Source organism: Colias eurytheme, chromosome 26 (assembly GCF_061535395.1).
Source record: "Colias eurytheme isolate Ceu_HAF_F1 chromosome 26, ilColEury1 Martin Lab GWU primary, whole genome shotgun sequence".
Taxonomy (NCBI): Eukaryota; Metazoa; Arthropoda; class Insecta; order Lepidoptera; family Pieridae; genus Colias; species Colias eurytheme.
The window spans coordinates 9701065-9718789 of NC_143005.1; the positions used below are offsets into that span (position 1 = coordinate 9701065).

Sequence of the window (17725 nt, forward strand, 5' to 3'; positions counted from 1 at the left end):
TAACTCAGAAATTTTTGTGCCAAGTCCTTTGCTTCCCTCTCCACTTCTCTGACAGGTAAGTGCTGTTCAGATGTCCTACTCAGCCCGCATCCGCGGCATCTGAAGTTAGGAAGTGAGAAACTTGTTCTTTACAAAGACATTTCTGTTTATGTTTCTTTTCCACAACTCTTAAGTCTTGTATAGCATGTAGAGGGATAAAGCCTTTCTCTCTTGGTCTGCTGTGAGCGAGACTCTAGAGAAATACCTGGAGGCGACAACTGTACAGTCTGCCACCTCTCAGTGTTAGATGTATAGAACTGTCTGCAACTCTTTATTAGGGCAAGACATGATTACTGTCTACAACAGTATGCTTTATCTTTGAGGCTTCTAGGACTGGCAATAACACAGACATATTTTCTAAAGTGTCATCCATGAGGCACAAGTATCTAGATTTACAATGTACATTTTGTAATTGATGTGCCAAACCTGTTTTCCAAAATCTCTATGGTCTCCGCGACCTGAGAAGTTAAATTGGAACAATCCTTGAAGACAAAAAGATAATTGTCTAACTAGAAAGGTGTGGCCCAATCTGTGGCTTTACTAAAATCTCCATGGTCTCCGAGACCTCTGAAGTTAAATTAGAATAATCCAGGTAGTTTAACTAAATGGGCAGTCTGGAAGAGATCACTGATAAGCGATAAGGTCACCTTATGTGCTATGTATGTTTCCTTTTCTTTTAATATTATGATATGATTATAAAATTTGTAACGGTACATAAAACTGTTAAATAAATAAATCAGAAGGCTGTGACCCTTCTTGTGACAATCAAGCTTTACCAATATCTTCATGGTCTCCGCGACCTGTGAAGTTAAATTGGAATGGTTCTGGTAGACCAAAAGATAATTGTTTAACTAAACCAGAAGGTAATGGACTTTATGTGGCTGTAATGCCAATCAAGCTTTTCCAAAATCTTCACAGTCTACAGGACCTGTGAAGTTAATTTTGTATTGGTCTTAGTAGACCAAAAGTTAATAGTTTAAATAAAACAGAAAGCGGGCACCTTCAGCCTGTAGGGTCTCCGCGACCCATTTGAAATGGCTGCCATATGCGGGCAGAAAATAGGCCAATGATAACTGATTGTACAAGTCAATTCTGGCTTTATAAAAATTTAATTACCGTTATAACCTGTGATATGTATCAAAATTACCTGGTTAATACCTAGATGTCTCAGGTTGAATATCAACCTGGCGGAGCCATCAGCTTTTATTGCCAGAAGCATTTCTGAATGTAAGTATGGCATATATTTTTCTGGAATTTTCTAAACCATTTCCTTCAGCATCACTAACCATACTAATCATGACTGAGTACACCTTTCTTCAACATATTTTCAGTACATATCTTTGTAGAAGATACAAATAAAAAATACAAAGACCTTGGTCACTTTACCGTTGATATTATAGAATTGTTATCACACCTGAGTGTGTTAATTCTAAGGCAAGCTCTTTCACTTAAGTAAGAAAGGAATTAGAAAAACATCAGTATCATTGGTAACATTATAACTAAGAAAGATATCATTCAACTGTTCGGGGATATGGTAAATATGGGTCCTTGATGATGACAATGTATATAAACATATCTACATCTCCTAATATGCAATGTCTACTTCTTATGATTTTTCAATACTTATTCAAATAAGTACCCATAGAATCAAAGCTTATTCTGGTATCAATTGACTATGAAAACACGCTCTTTATGATAAGAATTATTTACCATAAACTAGGTAATCTCAACTTGTAGTAATCAGTACCTCATACTGAAAATTGTGTGAGACCATTGTTCACATTATACATTCTATATCATATCTTAAGTAATGTAAAATCTATATGTGACATGTTTGATACATGATAGATATTGAACTTATATTATAATAGTTAATTAACAATTTCTTCTCTTTAGAATATTGTGATAGACAGGTTTTGTACCTATCTAAAATATAAGTACCTCTTAATTGTCTTGAATTAATTGTGTAGTAGTGGGCACTAAGTAGTAGGTACTCACTTTTGTTGAGGTAGTTACAATTGAATGGTCAAAGTGATTGAGATACCTCACTACCTGCTGCTGGGGCTCGTTAGTCATAGGGAATCACGGTCGATTCCATAAACCTAAGTACCTTCTACCTAGGTAGCCTAACGATCTCTCACAATTCTGGTTAAAAGCAATACTTGACACAGTAACCAATGTGCCTGTGTATGATAAAGAAACCCGATGATAATATAGCGATCTCACTATAGGCATGCATTGTGTTTTATTATTAATTACCTACATCTAAATATTGATGTATTTGTGTCAAATACTGTGAAAATATGTATGCCACGTGTTGCATGGAATTCTATGCACGAGTCCGGACATGTTATGACAAGTCTGATTGTACTTACGGAATTTCTCGTCTCCCGGTCTCTTGGGCAGTGACGAACCATTGCTTCTCTCGTCCTCCGAGGACGAAAAAGAGTTCCCGCCACTATTATACATACCAAAGCACCGGTTTTCGAATTTTCTTCCGACAACGTGGTCTTTTGTGTTTCGTATTGGAACTAATTCCGTTCCTAAACCAATTACTACTAAAATTTAACGCTTTATGTGTTTTATTAAGGTAAAAGTAACTTAATCTGATCACTTTTACTAGAGATAAATACTAATTATATTCTGCGCGATGTTATTGCGCACGAATTCATAAACGCTATGCCGGCAGAGGCAGATGACAGCGCTTCAAAGGTGATGTCAAATTGGCGATGACAGATGACATACTAGGGACGCGCTCTTGCTAGTGAGGTGAAAAATCCATCGATATTCGGTAAGGTGACCCTTTTTCATAGAGATATATAGGATTCATAGACAGCTTTCTTCACCAACGCTGTGTGTTTTAGAAAGACACATAATAAATACATGATGCTAGTAAAACATTGTAAAAGTGCAAAACACCTCTATAATTTAGAAATACGAAATTTCTAAATTATATTGACAAATAAGATTGCGAAAATTAAGTGCAAGGCACTAGTACGCACTATAATAACTACACTATAATAATACGCACTATATTATTTCATATTGAAAGAAACAGTATAATAGGCATGACGACAGTATCCATAAATGATCGTATTAGTGTTTTTAAGGGAAAATGTATAATAGATAAATTACATATAGTGACTTAGAAATCTTAAAAACATTAAGATTAATGAGATTATCAATAAAATAAAACATTGAAATACTGCAGTTGGCCATTTTGACTAAAACACGCGTGACGTCACGCTTAAGTAAACAACTCACGTCAGATGTTTTTTGTTGTTATGAATATGTTGAGAATACGCATTTTTATTTATTTTCTATTGTTTCACGTATGCTTTATCGACTCAGAACAGAAATATAATTGCGAATTCACGAATACATGGTTCGGGGTTCTCCGCGCCAACTTTATACAATCATTTCTTATTATTTTCTCGCTTAAAATAATTACTAACACATTTTTGAGCATTATTTTTATGTGGATTCACACTGCAATACTGCACACCACTTATAAACTTTGAAATTCGTTTCTATAACACATATTAAATAAATATTTTTTTAATTTTCTTCGCAACGCGTACAAATAATTACTTATTTACCAAAGTGTGACGTCACGCCTACGCCATGACACCTGCGAGCTGTTTTGGCACAGTTAATAAATATTTTTTGAAAAATGGCTTTTATCTTCGTCAAATTTAAGTATATTACCGAAATATAGGGTTTTTCTTGTATAGTAAACGTATACACACATTATGGAAGAGGATTTCAAAATCTTTCGTCATGCCTATTATAAAGTTTTGATCAATGTGTGCAATTTGATTCCTACAATCCAAATGTAGTCCCCACTTTGCACATCACTACAACAAATACCCTGTATTTATTTTGCAATTTCAGTTATTTGTGTCGATACGAAATAAAATAATTAAGTTTTCAATCTATAATACTGTTAAAAAATTTAAACATTAAAGCCAAAGAAAAACCTATTGACTGGCTTTAATGAGATATCCAAGTGTGGACAATAATTGGCGAATATTAAATTTCCTTTTCTTGTTCCTTTCATGTCTCAGTCCATGGCAAGATACCAGGTTAGTTTATTTTGAAGAAAAAAAAACTTGTTACAAATAGACTTGAAATATTTTTTTCAAATTATTCAAAATTGTAATATGTACATGAGACTGATTATCTAGTTAAAATGTTTAGATAAATTCTAGTAGAATGTAGAATATTCTTTTCCGATAACACTGTCCTTTGCACAAAGTAGATTTTCACAGTTATCTCATGTGCACAAATTAGTGTAGGATTAGTTCTGTAGTAGATAGGAGTAGTAGGAGTAGTAGTAGTGGTATCTTTTGTAGTAATATTTTTGGGTGTTTGATTTGTTGTGTAGGTGTTATTAATGATTTGTTAAAATCTGAAGTTTATTAAGAATTTAAATCATCAAAGACATTGCATGTTTATTCATTTTTATACCTACTTCTGACAAAACAGACACAGTTGCGTTTTAACACGCATCATTTGAAAAGTTTTTATTTAAATTGCAATGTAAGTTTATTTTAAACTCAGGTAATGTCAAATTATAACATAATTACAATTTGTATTAATATTATTTGTGTAATATAATGGGTGATTTTTTAAGAGGTTAGGATTTGATTTTCAAAAAAAAACACAAAAAATTTGAAAATTTTGTTGTAATCTATAATGGAATCGATAGAACGATCAATATAATTTAATGTTTGAAGATGATTTCATGCAAATGCTGGCCGCGGCTCCGGTTTAGATGGCCCATTCGCAAGGCCCAATTTCGGGCACTCTCTACAACATATCGGCCGGTATATCACGAATAAATGCTTCAATATTGGCTCCCAGTGCGTCAATCGTTGCTGGTTTATCCCTGTAGGCATAAGAAATAGTCCAAAGGCGTTAGATCACACGATCTAGGCGGCCAATCGACGGGCCCAAAACGTGAGATAAACTGTTTGCCGAAGGCGGCTCTCAATTGGGCTATTGTTTCGCGTGCCGTGTGTCATGTGGCACCGTCTTTTTGAAACCACATGTGAGGCATGTCCAATTCTTCCATTTTGGGCAAAAAAAAATTGCCAATCGAAGAAGTGCATCGCGCACTTCTTAACCGACTTCACACTCTCTTAACCGAGCATGCATTTTGATAGTAAAATTCAATAATTTGCAAGCGTTGTTCGTTCGTAAGTCGATTCATGCTTAAATTATAGACCAAACTGAACAAGTTTGATAAAGACACAAGACACGATTCACGCGTGATCTATCAAAAACAGTATTGCCAAAAAGAAACCAGCAAAAAAATCACCCTATACTTTTTATGTTTATGAATTACCATACTATAAAGAATTAGTTGTAGTTTTGCAAGGTTTAGAAGTTTACTGTGTGTCGATGTGTTGATGTATGAACTATGTTAGAAACGTGCGTGTTTCCAGTCGTTTGTGCAAGCGGCGGGCGGTGTGGGTGGGGTGGGCGTGGGCGGGTACATGGGCGTGGGACGGGGCCGCGCGCACACGCCGCTGCGCCAGCCCCACGTCACCTCCACCACGCACCCGCACCAGCTGCACGGTGAGCATATTTACCCTTCATTTAGTTGATTTATCTATGAATTATTAACGTGTCGGAAACGACATAAATTGGTATTGCCACTTTTCAATTTTAATTTAAATAACGTTTTTTTAAACAAATTATATTTTTGGAAAATTTTGATTTGAGCTTATATTTAGTACATAATAAATCAAATTTGTATAAATGCTTAACAGACGTACATATTTACAATTTTACCTCATTTTATCATGATTATTTTTTAAAACTTATTTTATTACACTTATTAATAAATCTAGAATGTTTTACCAAGTTAACTCATTCGAAATTAAGTAGGAGCTTAATTATGATCACTGCACTACAAATTGTGTAGGCCGATACAACCTGACTAAAATGAACACACAATAACCATTTGCAGGCATGAACGACATGAACCTGCGCGGTCTATTGAACGCGAACGGTCGCGGCGGTGGTGCGGGCGCGCGTGCGATGTTGCCGCACGGTGCGCACGGTGCGCACGGGGCGCACGGAGCGCACGGAGCGCACGGGGCGCACGCGCACGCGCACAACGCGCAGGCGCAGGCGCAGGCCATGCACCACGCGTACCAACACAGTGAGTGGTACACGTGCACATACATGATGAAATTACTTTATTTGATGAATATATTATAGTTAAACTTAATTTGAAAGTGGAATTAATACAAGTGCTCGTGGATCGTTTTATTATCAATATTACAATATTAATTATACTGAATTAGGCGTTTTTTATACACCGCTTTGTATTTGAACTCATATATGGTGTTGTTTTTTGAAGAGTTTTTTTAACAATAAAATATATCAGTAACACAAATATATCACTTTCTTAATATTTAATTTAACTGTTACTGCATTGTTACCTGAAATAAATAAAATAAAATTTTTGATCATGAATTTTCAGTTTCTCATTTTTTCTGTTAAAAAATTGTGACATGTGTATTGTGAAATCCTAAATCAAAGTAGTTTTTGTGAATATGTATATGAGTTATAAATTTGTAACATGTGTGTGCGTGTTTAGTGATGGGCCAGTACGGTGGCGGGTCGTTCGGCAGCGGGCGGCGCAGCGGCGGGCCGCGCACGCCGTCCCCCGCGCCGCCCGCACACCCCGGCCCGCCGCCCGCGCCCGCCGGCCCGCCGCCCGCGCACCCCGCCGGCCCGCCGCCCGCCGCGCCGCACTACGCGCACACGCCGCCCGCCAAGTGGCACATACCGCAGCATGGGCAAAGCGGTACGTAGAGACGCATTTGATTGTAGAATAGGCATTATAATTTATTAAATGTAATATTTTTTTTGTATCTTATTAATGTGTATTATATGAGCTGATTAAAAAGCAATATAATTTTTGTATAAATTTCATTAGTTAGTAATTAAAATTAATTTACTAGCAATGCAGAAATCATAAATAATTTATGAATGACATAATTATAATTATCTGTGATATATCTCTTTATTAAAGTTTTTATTTTATATTTTAATAAACATAGAAATTTTGAAAAGTGTCTAAAAGCACAAATGAATATAAAGACATATTATATACGAATGTGCAGGTGTGTCGGAGAGCGGTGCGGGCGGGGCCGGGTGCGGGGGCGGGGCGGACTACAAGATCACGCTGGGCCGCCCGCACTCTGCGCGCGCGCCGCTCGTCTCCTCCACCAACCCCAAGACGCCCAGCCCTAGCCTCAACGTATGCGCTTGTTGTATTTATTGATATTCATTGCTAGTCGTATATTGTGGTAATTGTTATTAATATGAGCGAGTTTATGAAGGTGGATGTATTTTGTTTGTGTTTTTTTTCTCGGGAATAACACTGAACGTAGTTGATAATAGGTCAGTGAGCATAGCTCATGCACTATAAAGCGACATAAAATTAGTAATAAGTGTAAATTAGTTAAAAGCTTAGTTAGTTTTATAGAATCGTTGCTTTTGCCCGAAAATTTGTCCGCGGATGAATCCGCGCGGTACAGCTTTTCATTGGGCCGTAATAGCCCAAAAGGATTTGTTCTATGTATAAAAGGAGCTATTTTTAATTTTTTGTAATGTATTGTTCGTCAGGGGGGCGCCTCCGAGCTGGACAAGGTGTGCGCGGAGTCGGTGCAGGACCTGATGGCGACGATCGCCAAGCTGGACTCGAACGGCGTGCAGGTGGTCGCCGAGCGCGCCTCGCCCGCCTCGCCCGCGCCCGTGCACTCCTCCACCGACGGTACACTGTCGTCTGCCCATATACCCTCCCACTGCGAGGCTACAAGCCATAATACACCGAGCTGCCCAAGTGCGGGATGGCAGATGTACACGTCGACGAACTTTTAATTCTTCGACGTTTCCTCACGATCGACGTTCGAGACAATAAAACATACACATTTGTACAATAAAATTGCTTATACAAACGCTTTTGAATGTAATAAATCAATAATAAAATGGTTGATTTTTTAATCCGGCTCGAAGGACCAATATTAAATTTTAATGTAACATTGGTCCTTCGAGCCGGATGAAAAAAAATTGGGTTTCAGTCATTTAATATTTGTATGAGTGACTTGAAAAATAATGTTTTATTTATTGAAAATATGTTGATATAATCAGGTAAAGCGTTAACGGGTGGCAGCGATCCGAACGAGGACTGGTGCGCGGTGTGCATGGACGGCGGCGAGCTGATGTGCTGCGACAAGTGCCCCAAGGTGTTCCACCAGTACTGCCACATCCCCGCCGTCGAGAAGCTGCCCGAGTGAGTACCGGCCCTGGAGTTGAACCTTGCGACACCCCCCATTGTAATACACCTTATAGTGTACTAACAGTGTGGGAATTGTTGCAAATGTGATTAGGTATTATTAATAAGTTGATTAATGTAATGATTTGTTGAAAAATTTTATGAAATATAGATGTTTTAACTGAAATTTTTATGTGTAACATAATCAAATGCTTGTTGAAAATCTTTTTGCGTATTAAAAATAATATTTATTCAAGGCAAATATACTATACAATGTAGGCTAAAGACTTCATATTATTCAGGTTTTAAATCCCATAGATTTTATTTTTTGCTTTCAAAATGCTTTATTCGTGATCAAATCTTAAAAATAACGTTTTTTGTGCCCGAAATGAAATGCTATGCAAAACTATATAGAAGAGCGCGTTGTGGAATGTCGAGTATGTTGTATATGGTAGGGAGACGGAGTCGTGGCAGTGCCTGCTGTGCGTGAACTTCGCGGAGCAGCCGGTGGAGGGTGGTGGTGCGGGGGGTGCGGGGGAGGGGCTGGTGGGGCGGCGCCGCCGGCTGGTGGAGCGCATCACGCTGGAGCTGTACTGCCAGTACGAGCTGTCGCTGCCCTTCCGCGACGCCGCGCACCTGCACCCGCCATACGCAACTGATGTGAGTCACCCCACATTGGAAATAATACAACATCATCATTTTTTGTATGTCACATCATTTTCATAGTTTTAGTTCACAACGTCGCGTGCCGCGTACGTGTGCAACTCATATCATTATAGCAGAGCATAGCAATATTAAAGCATATTCTTTTTCATCTTAGCAGCTTAGTTTCAATTATCAGCAGCATCCCCAGGTGTATGAACCGTACATCTTTATGGTCCTTCGAGCCGGATGTTGCTTGAAATCAATGCTTATAAATATTTTAAAAGATTGTTTAAGTTAATGAGTGTGTAGAGAGATGTATGATATGTTTTGTTTATGGTTCGTCAGACAAGCAACACGATGTGCCTGGACGTGATCCGCATGAAGCTGCAGCCGCGCTCTGCGGGCCGCTACACGCACGAGGCGCAGTTCGTGGCCGACGTGCGCGCGCTCTTCCGCAACGTGTACCGCCACAAGCCCGTGAGTGCACACATACACATAAAAATACACCCTCACACACACAAACATATACATAAAAACGTAAACACGTGAAAAAATATGCGAACGACACGCAGATTCATATTAAATATTCATTTTTCGCTCATTTATTGAATTTACCATGCATTCATTTTATACAGAATTAATACACAAGTTATAGGATGTTTATTTTCATATAAAAACTTGAAACACAATTACACACGAACAGATTATAATAATTGTGATTAAAACTTTTTTAATAAGGGTAATAATGATGATATAATTTCCAGGCGGACTCGCAACTGTACAAGGACGCGAAGAAGCTGGAGGAGTTCTTCGACGCGCAGCTGGTCAAGTGGCTGCCCGAGTACGCGTACTGGAGCGGAGAGGGCGAGCCGCCCGCCAAGCGCGCGCGCGTCGACTGACCCGCCACCACCACCTGCACCACCAGCACCACCAGCAAGCCGCTGCTCAAGCCCTCCATACTGACCAGCGCCGTGCTGGCCAACAGCACCGCGACGTTCGCCAAGCCCTCCGCGCCCTCCTGCAGCGCGCACGCACAGAACCCCTCGCTGGGACACCTCATGGCGATGTCCACGGCGATGATGCAGTCGCCCGCTGTGCTGGCCATGTCTTCACGGGCCATGGCACCGATGTCGTCACCAGCCCGCGTGTCCATGTCATCACCAGCAATGGGGCCGATGTCGTCACCTAGCACGATGCAAATGGCATCACCTAGCACGATGCAAATGTCGTCACCTAGCGTGATGCAAATGTCATCACCTAGCGTGATGCAAATGTCATCACCTAGCGTGATGCAAATGTCATCACCTAGCATGATGCAAATGTCATCACCTAGCATGATGCAAATGTCGTCACCTAGCATGATGCAAATGTCATCACCAAGCATGGTGCAAATGTCACCCACCCGGATGCCCAGGTCTTCACCTGCAATGTCATCACAAATGTCATCACCCGCCCGGATGGCCATGTCGCCCGGCATGGTGTACATGTCGCCCACGATGGTTGGCATGCCATCACCAGCCATGTCATCTATGTCATTAGTGCCGCTACCCCTGGTGGTGCGCCCGCAGCCCATCGCCCCACCATTCAACTATCACCACGTGTACCCGGGACGATACCTGCCCCACTAAAGTGAACTGTGTGTGCAAAAGTGAAACGATTCGTGTAAATACGGAATTTTGATATAATATAAACGCAACTTCCATAAACTATTTGTGTAAGAATTTTATTAGACAGATCTTAAATCTGTAACGTACAATGTCACAGTGCGAAAGGAGAATGATTTTGGTTCTGGTGATTGTTTTAATAATTTGTCATAATAATTGTTATTATAATATTTTAACTGCTAATGTACAAGCGTATTTGATCAACATTGGGTTTCAACGGCCCACTACGAAACATCATGATTGATATTTATGATAAAAGTGAAAAGAGACGCTATTTTAGAATTTGTATTATAAGAGTTAGATGTATTGTGCTTCGTATATTATGAAGCAAAATTGCGAAATTTTACATTGTTATTATTATTATATATTTCTGTCTCTCCATTCAAAAATATTTGGTTACGTAACTAACTTCGAAACGCTCTTACATTTCCACAGTTGTGTTAATGCATAGTTCCTGTTATAACTTAATTCGTAAACACGAATTGTGGTATTGTAATTGTTTGTCGAAGGTGAGTTGCTAATCCGGAAGTATAATTATTATGTGTTACTTTTAACGTCAAATTAAAAATTATACACAGGTGACAGATATCATCCAGATTTTAAATTGTTGGAGCTAATTTTTACTTTTTGAACGTGAACAAACCCATTCACTACAGGACTATAAATTAAAATATTGAATTGAATTATTCTTTATTTTGCATGTCGGCTCTACTTCGTCTTATAGTATCAAGAAATTAACAAATACTTAACATTTTTGAAATATTGTGGATTTTAAATATGACAAATATGATTTTACAATTGAACTTTTAATAACTTCCGAGAATTGATGGTAATTTGATGATTATATGATATTATTAAGAAATAAAGTTGTAAAAGTAGCTGGATAGTAATATTATTAAAATATGTCTCAAAGAGTATGTTTGGTGTGTGCCTCTGGCAATGGCGTGTCTCCTCTTGTTTTATGTGGATAAGTTGCTTAATCGGTTTTAATACAGTGCTAAATAGCTACGAGTTTTTAATTAGACTGTAAAATCTAATTTAAGAAATATGTTTATTGTTGGAGGTTGAATGTTGGCCAAGGAAACCTGTGATTTGTGAGTTGTGGACCTGTGACGCATGTGTAAAGTTATTTCGTTTGAATCTGTATCACACCGCACTCGGGGGGGCTCAACTGTTAATACTCGTTCTCTAAATATAAAAGCCCACATCACCACTTGTTAACTGAAGTCCCCTCGATGTTACGAGTTATATTTATTTATATGTAGTTGTAAAGTATATTTTTACTGAAATTTGACGACTATCACTAGTTAGGTCGCTCACGCACAAGATAGATTTATTTAGTTAGAATAATTAAAGGTGCGAGGCGGGCCTTGGTGTCTGTCTGTTTGTTGGGATGTTTGTCCATGAGGAGAGTGGAAACTTGTTTGTTTGGATCTTGAATGACTAAGTGTTACAAATGCTGTCGGAATTCGTTACTGAAGCTCCTACGTTCATATATAATCTCGTACATAAGTACTATTATAATAATAAAAAACTATTAAAATATTTTTTGTGTTTTATTTTAGAGTTGGGTGTACATACATTATTTGTCAGTATATTAATAAAAATAGCCATATTTACCACAATATATACCTATTTAAAATTTTATGGTACCTAAGTACAATAAAAAGCGAACGTAAGGTAACTAAATGTCTGTAGTACGGGTCGTCTGGTGGTATATGAATGAATTATCAACAGAATTACCTATGAACATAGCTTTGGCCACATTGCAAGGATATTAAACAATATTCAGCTCATACTATATAAAGAGTTATGATTAACTCTAAGTTTACGACTAGGCTGATTATATTTGTCCAAAAATTAAGTACAGCTTGAAAATTATTTTCAAAATTCGCGGCGCTCCGACTTTCGTATGAAGTCAATGACAACGCAGTTCATACGCTAAAGTCTCCGATTGGTCGCTCGTAAATAAGTCAATGGGCATAGTTGACTGTTGACGTGACAGTCGTATTACTTGCTCTGTGGTCGGTACGAGATATCATTCATATTCATATCTATTATTGAAATATAAACCGATGATAAAAAAGTAAATAAATAGGTGATCGGTTTGTTACTGTCAGGGTGAACTCGTTTTATAACGATTAGAGCACATTAGGGCGATAGTCCGTGTTCACACTACAGAGAGACAGCGCGACAACCGGCCGACTGCGAAAAAGGTTAGTGACCTCTTTTAAAGGTTAATCACTCGCTAAATAAAAGACATTCCAAAATCCAAATATTTTTTTAAATAAATAGTCTCTTAAAATTGATTCTTTGTATCTCTTCGTATATTATATTACTTATTGAAATCGTAAAATATTTATATGTTAATATTTATTTATTATAAAAAGGTATACTTAGTTAGATGGTATACCGGAGTTTAGATACTTAAATTATTTTTATAAAGCTTCTTGGCATTCGCTTATAATAATTAAATATTAGTCAGTCTTTCAAAACATGATATTAATATATTTAGCTTAAAAAACATTTCTTAATCTTTAGACTTTAGGGTGTCTTATTAGTACAATAATTATTTATGAAAATAGATTTTATGATTTTCATCTGAACTTACTAGTTGCTTGGCTTTACATATTATAGAATTTTTATATGGTAAAAATTACAAAATAAAATAAATACCTACTTTTATTTTGTAATCTAAGCTTAATTATAACGTGTTCGTTACTATTATAGACCGGATTTTGTTATTTTTATACTATAGAACAAACTAGCATTTTGCCCGCGTAATCTAAAATTTAACAAATTAAATTAATTTAACAGGTATGTTATACTAAAATCTTCAAGAACCATGCTGTCATTTGGTGAAAACATTATGATAATCGGTGCAGCAGTCTCAAAAGGATCTTATTCGTAGGAAAACAGCACAGAGTAAAAATAAGACCTACACGGAATACATAGCGCATAAGGGCGTACGAGCAAAGGAGGCTCTATGTAGAACCGTCCGTCCGTCCGTTCCAGCCTTTTAAGACGTCCACTGCAGGACATAGGCCTCCCCCAAAGATTTCCATAACGACCGATCACCAGCGGCCTGACTCCAGCGGCTCCCCGCCACTTTGATCAGGTCGTCTGTCCACCTCGTTGAAGGCCGTCCCACACTGCGACGTCCTGTACGTGGTCGCCATTCGAGAACCTTTTTGCCCCAACGGCCATCGGTTCTGCGGGCTATATGCCCGGCCCAACGCCACTTCAACGTACTAATACGGTGGGCTATGTAGAACCGCAAATACATAATTACAACCAATCAATTGTTGCTTAGCTGTAATAAAATTGCTTCATAAATAAAAATACTTTTAGATCAAATATAATCTTTATTTTATTGTTGTTATTTTATTTATATTATTATGTAGGTCGACGACTTGTTTATCTCCCCACTCAGCGAGTGGATTGCACTTCGCGTGCCGAGGCCCGCGGTCGCCCGCGCCGGTCATACGCACTGATATTGTTGACACTAGTAGGTACCACAGCAAAGAAAATGCCACCCTCTGCTAATCTTAGAACAATATCATGGACCAATATACACAAGTCGAGTATATTGGTCCATGACAATATTCAAATATAAAATCACTAACTAAGTAACTAATACATTTATGTCACTAAACCAGTAACTAAACCAGTAAAAACCAGTAACTAAAGTACCTACTACCAGAATCAAAGAAATTTACTAAAGCGAAGCGGTCTTTGTATGTTTTATGGCTTTTATGGTTCCATATGCGAACAGTGAAATAATACCATTTCAAATTGTCTTCAGATTTTTAGAGTTCAATGACCCGTGACCTATCAATCGACCCATTGTTCTTGTGCCTATAGGGAAGGTCGACCTTGAAATAGTAGGAAATTAACAATGACGGAGTCGAGAGCGAGTTTCATTCGAAAGTGAAGCTTTATTATTTTAAGTTTTAAGTTAACGTTAATCTTGATTCTGGACTTAGATATCATACATTACTGACATTAGATAACAATAATTTTTAAACCAGTTTAAATTACATACACATACATATATAGAACAATAATTCATAAAAGTCTTATAAGTATTCACCTTTTTTTCTTGTACCTATAATATTTTAATTTTTACAGGAGAATGTACGCGCCCATACTTTTGGGTTATTTTACACTACAAGAATTCTTTAAATTTATATCCAATTTTACATTTTTCAGGAAGTTTCAGGCCGAAATCACTCTACCACAAATAGCGTAAAACACATCAGTCATGCGTCTGATAATCCTGGACGACGCGGCGACGGTGGCAGACTGGGCGGCGCGGCTCGTGCTGCAGCGCATCAAGGAGTTCGCGCCGGGCCCGGGCCGCCGCTTCGTGCTGGGCCTGCCCACGGGCGGCACGCCGCTCGGCATGTACCGCCGGCTCATCGACTTCCACCGCGAGGGCAAGGTCTCCTTCAAGTACGTCACTACGTTCAACATGGATGAGTATGTCGGTACGTATACTTATCGCTTCAATTTCTTGAACATAAACATTATTTAGGTCCTCTGATTTCATATAACTTTATAAAATAATGTTTTTTAAGTTAGATAATACTTAATTAATAATTTAAAAACTTGTAAGGGAATTTTAATTAAATTGAGCCGACTAACAACAATTTTTTTAAGCTAATACATAACTACAACATTACGGTACAATACAACTCAGTTTTATTTGTCTAGGAATGAGTACCTTCTTCATGAAACTACTATATCTAACCTAAGACAGCTAAAACTACTGATGAAGAAATTAATAATTTGTGCACAATTTCAGGTCTTCCCCGTGACCACCCCGAGTCGTACCACTACTACATGTGGAACGAGTTCTTCAAGCACATCGACATCGACCCGGCGCACGCGCACGTGCTGGACGGCAACGCGCCCGACCTCGTCGCCGAGTGCCAGCGCTTCGAGAGCCTTATCAAGGAGGCTGGGGGCGTACATCTGTTTATCGGAGGTATTGTTATAGCATAAAATTTGTAGAATATTCGCTAATACGTCATACGTTTGTAATCGAGGATTACTTTGTCGAATTCCGAAGATCATACTTTAGTTACACATAGATTAGCTAAACAAAACAAAGTTTAATCATAGTACTGCAAATTGAGTGCCTAATTCCTAGCCCAGTTTCTTTCATTTAAGTTTATATCATATCAAAATCAACAATATTAATACATGCAAAGCATGAGTAATAAATTGATATGTTTTCGCTTTGCAGGCATCGGCCCGGACGGTCACATCGCGTTCAACGAGCCGGGCTCATCCCTTGTGTCGCGCACGCGCGTCAAGACGCTGGCGGCCGACACGCTGGAAGCCAACAAGCGCTTCTTCGACAACGACATCGACAAGGTGCCCAAGCAGGCGCTTACCGTCGGCGTCGGCACCGTCATGGACGCCAAGGAGGTGGGTACTTAAGAGATACTTCGACACTATGTGAATAAGATATGGCCATTGAAAGACAAGTTACAACTGTATTTACTAATTTTAATGATTCCATAAGAAAATTTAAAATATAGAACAATAAACTAATTCAGTTTAGTCCATTGTCGACAGTAGTTTCTTTTAAAATAACTTTCATTACACTGGGTTGACTTGAGAATTCAGAAATACATATATGGCAATTCAGAAATACCGTTAAGTCACCTCCCCAAATGTCTATAAAATGTTCGTGTGCGGTGTCAGGTAATGATCCTGATCACGGGCGTGCACAAGGCGCTGGCGCTGTCGAAGGCGATCGAGGAGGGCGTGAACCACATGTGGACCGTGTCCGCCTTCCAGCAGCACCCGCAGGCGCTCTTCGTGTGCGACGAGCCCGCCACCAGCGAGCTGCGCGTCAAGACCGTCAAGTACTTCAAGGTGAGCCGCATTCTGTTACTGCGCTTGGGCTTGGCGAGAGGAAAAACCTGACCTTTTCATAATTTGGCCTATGTTTTTTAGCTTGCGAAATGGGATAGTATATAATTTTTTAAATGACCTCTTATATAAGCCCAAGTTATTTGGAACAAAAATGTATATATACAGTATGATAATTGATAAGCACGATAAAGTTGGTTTAAACTAAGTAAACCTAGTTCGATAAATTAATTATTAGATATTTTGTATGCCTGGGAGTAACTCGGTGGCTGGAGAGGAATGCATGGGGCACACTCACACCTCTTCACGCTTGGAAATTTTGTCGATTGCACCCGTTTGCATGTAAAATGCAGGGGCGTAGCTACCGCCGTATCTGCCGTATCAATTATACAGGGCCCCCGCGGCAAGAGGGCCCCCAACGTGCGCTTTTGTGAGAAATCTTTACCCTTCCTAAGGGCCCCCAAACAAATTTTTATACGGGGCCCCGCCAAGGCACGCTACGCTTCTGGTAAAATGAAAATGTAAATGGCGAGTGTAGTGGTGTGACTGTGATTGTGTGTGTGGCGCAGGCGCTGAGCGACGAGCACCTCAAGCTGATCGACGGCGTGCCCGTGTCCGTGCAGCGCGTCATGCACTGACGGCGGCCGGTATTACTTGCTGTGGCGGCCGGCACTCAACTGCCGCGCGACGAACGCACTTCACGACCTGATGCTGCAGCCAATACTAATGCGCACTGACTTATATACACACGTTCCAATGCATTCCAAATTTCAGACGTCACATAATCTGTTTTAAATGATACTATAATTATAGCTATGTAATAAAGAATACTATAGGTGCTCTCATTTTACACATTTAAAAATGAACTTACAGCTTATGTAGAATTAATTATAAAATCGTTACTGTATAGCGTATAACATAATATATTATAGTTATAAAGTTAATTTTATTGTTAAAAAGTCAGAAATCTCTATGTAAAATGGGTGTTACAGAGCCTGATGGGAGAGCACAATAAGCTGATAGAGGGCACGCGGTGATGGCCCCGCGGTGTGCACCAGCAGTTACCTTCGTGTCTCTCATAGTGTATATGCTCAATGTATTGCTCGTATATTATGACTATATAATATTAAGGATAACATAAATTTACTTATAATGGTTTCCGTGATTTTTTATAAATAAAAATATTTTTATATTA

The 17725-nt window shown here is 38.8% G+C and overlaps 2 protein-coding genes across 4 annotated transcripts in view; both read left to right on the forward strand.

Annotated features, from left to right (window-relative positions):
* Window positions 1-9879, forward strand: part of LOC149897362 (E3 ubiquitin-protein ligase TRIM33-like) — a 28469-nt gene extending 18590 nt beyond the window's left edge. The window contains exons 11-19 of the mRNA XM_090116578.1: window positions 5490-5622; window positions 6017-6211; window positions 6653-6862; window positions 7182-7318; window positions 7687-7834; window positions 8212-8353; window positions 8791-8995; window positions 9326-9457; window positions 9745-9879. Coding sequence (XP_089972704.1) covers window positions 5490-5622; window positions 6017-6211; window positions 6653-6862; window positions 7182-7318; window positions 7687-7834; window positions 8212-8353; window positions 8791-8995; window positions 9326-9457; window positions 9745-9879 — 1437 coding nt within the window. The remainder of the gene's footprint in view (window positions 1-5489; window positions 5623-6016; window positions 6212-6652; window positions 6863-7181; window positions 7319-7686; window positions 7835-8211; window positions 8354-8790; window positions 8996-9325; window positions 9458-9744) is intronic.
* Window positions 9880-12674: 2795 nt separating this feature from the next.
* On the forward strand, window positions 12675-17725 carry Oscillin (glucosamine-6-phosphate isomerase Oscillin). Of its 3 annotated transcripts, XM_090116627.1 has the most exons (7): window positions 12675-12860; window positions 14049-14152; window positions 14857-15134; window positions 15452-15634; window positions 15896-16080; window positions 16360-16533; window positions 17100-17381. In XM_090116627.1, exons 3-7 carry the CDS (start codon window positions 14909-14911, stop codon window positions 17166-17168), a joined length of 837 nt encoding a protein of 278 aa, XP_089972753.1. In that variant the 5' UTR covers window positions 12675-12860; window positions 14049-14152; window positions 14857-14908; the 3' UTR covers window positions 17169-17381. The 3 variants fall into 3 exon arrangements, with proteins under 3 accessions (XP_089972753.1, XP_089972754.1, XP_089972752.1); XM_090116628.1 differs by lacking the exons at window positions 14049-14152; window positions 17100-17381 and adding an exon at window positions 17523-17725; XM_090116626.1 differs by lacking the exon at window positions 14049-14152.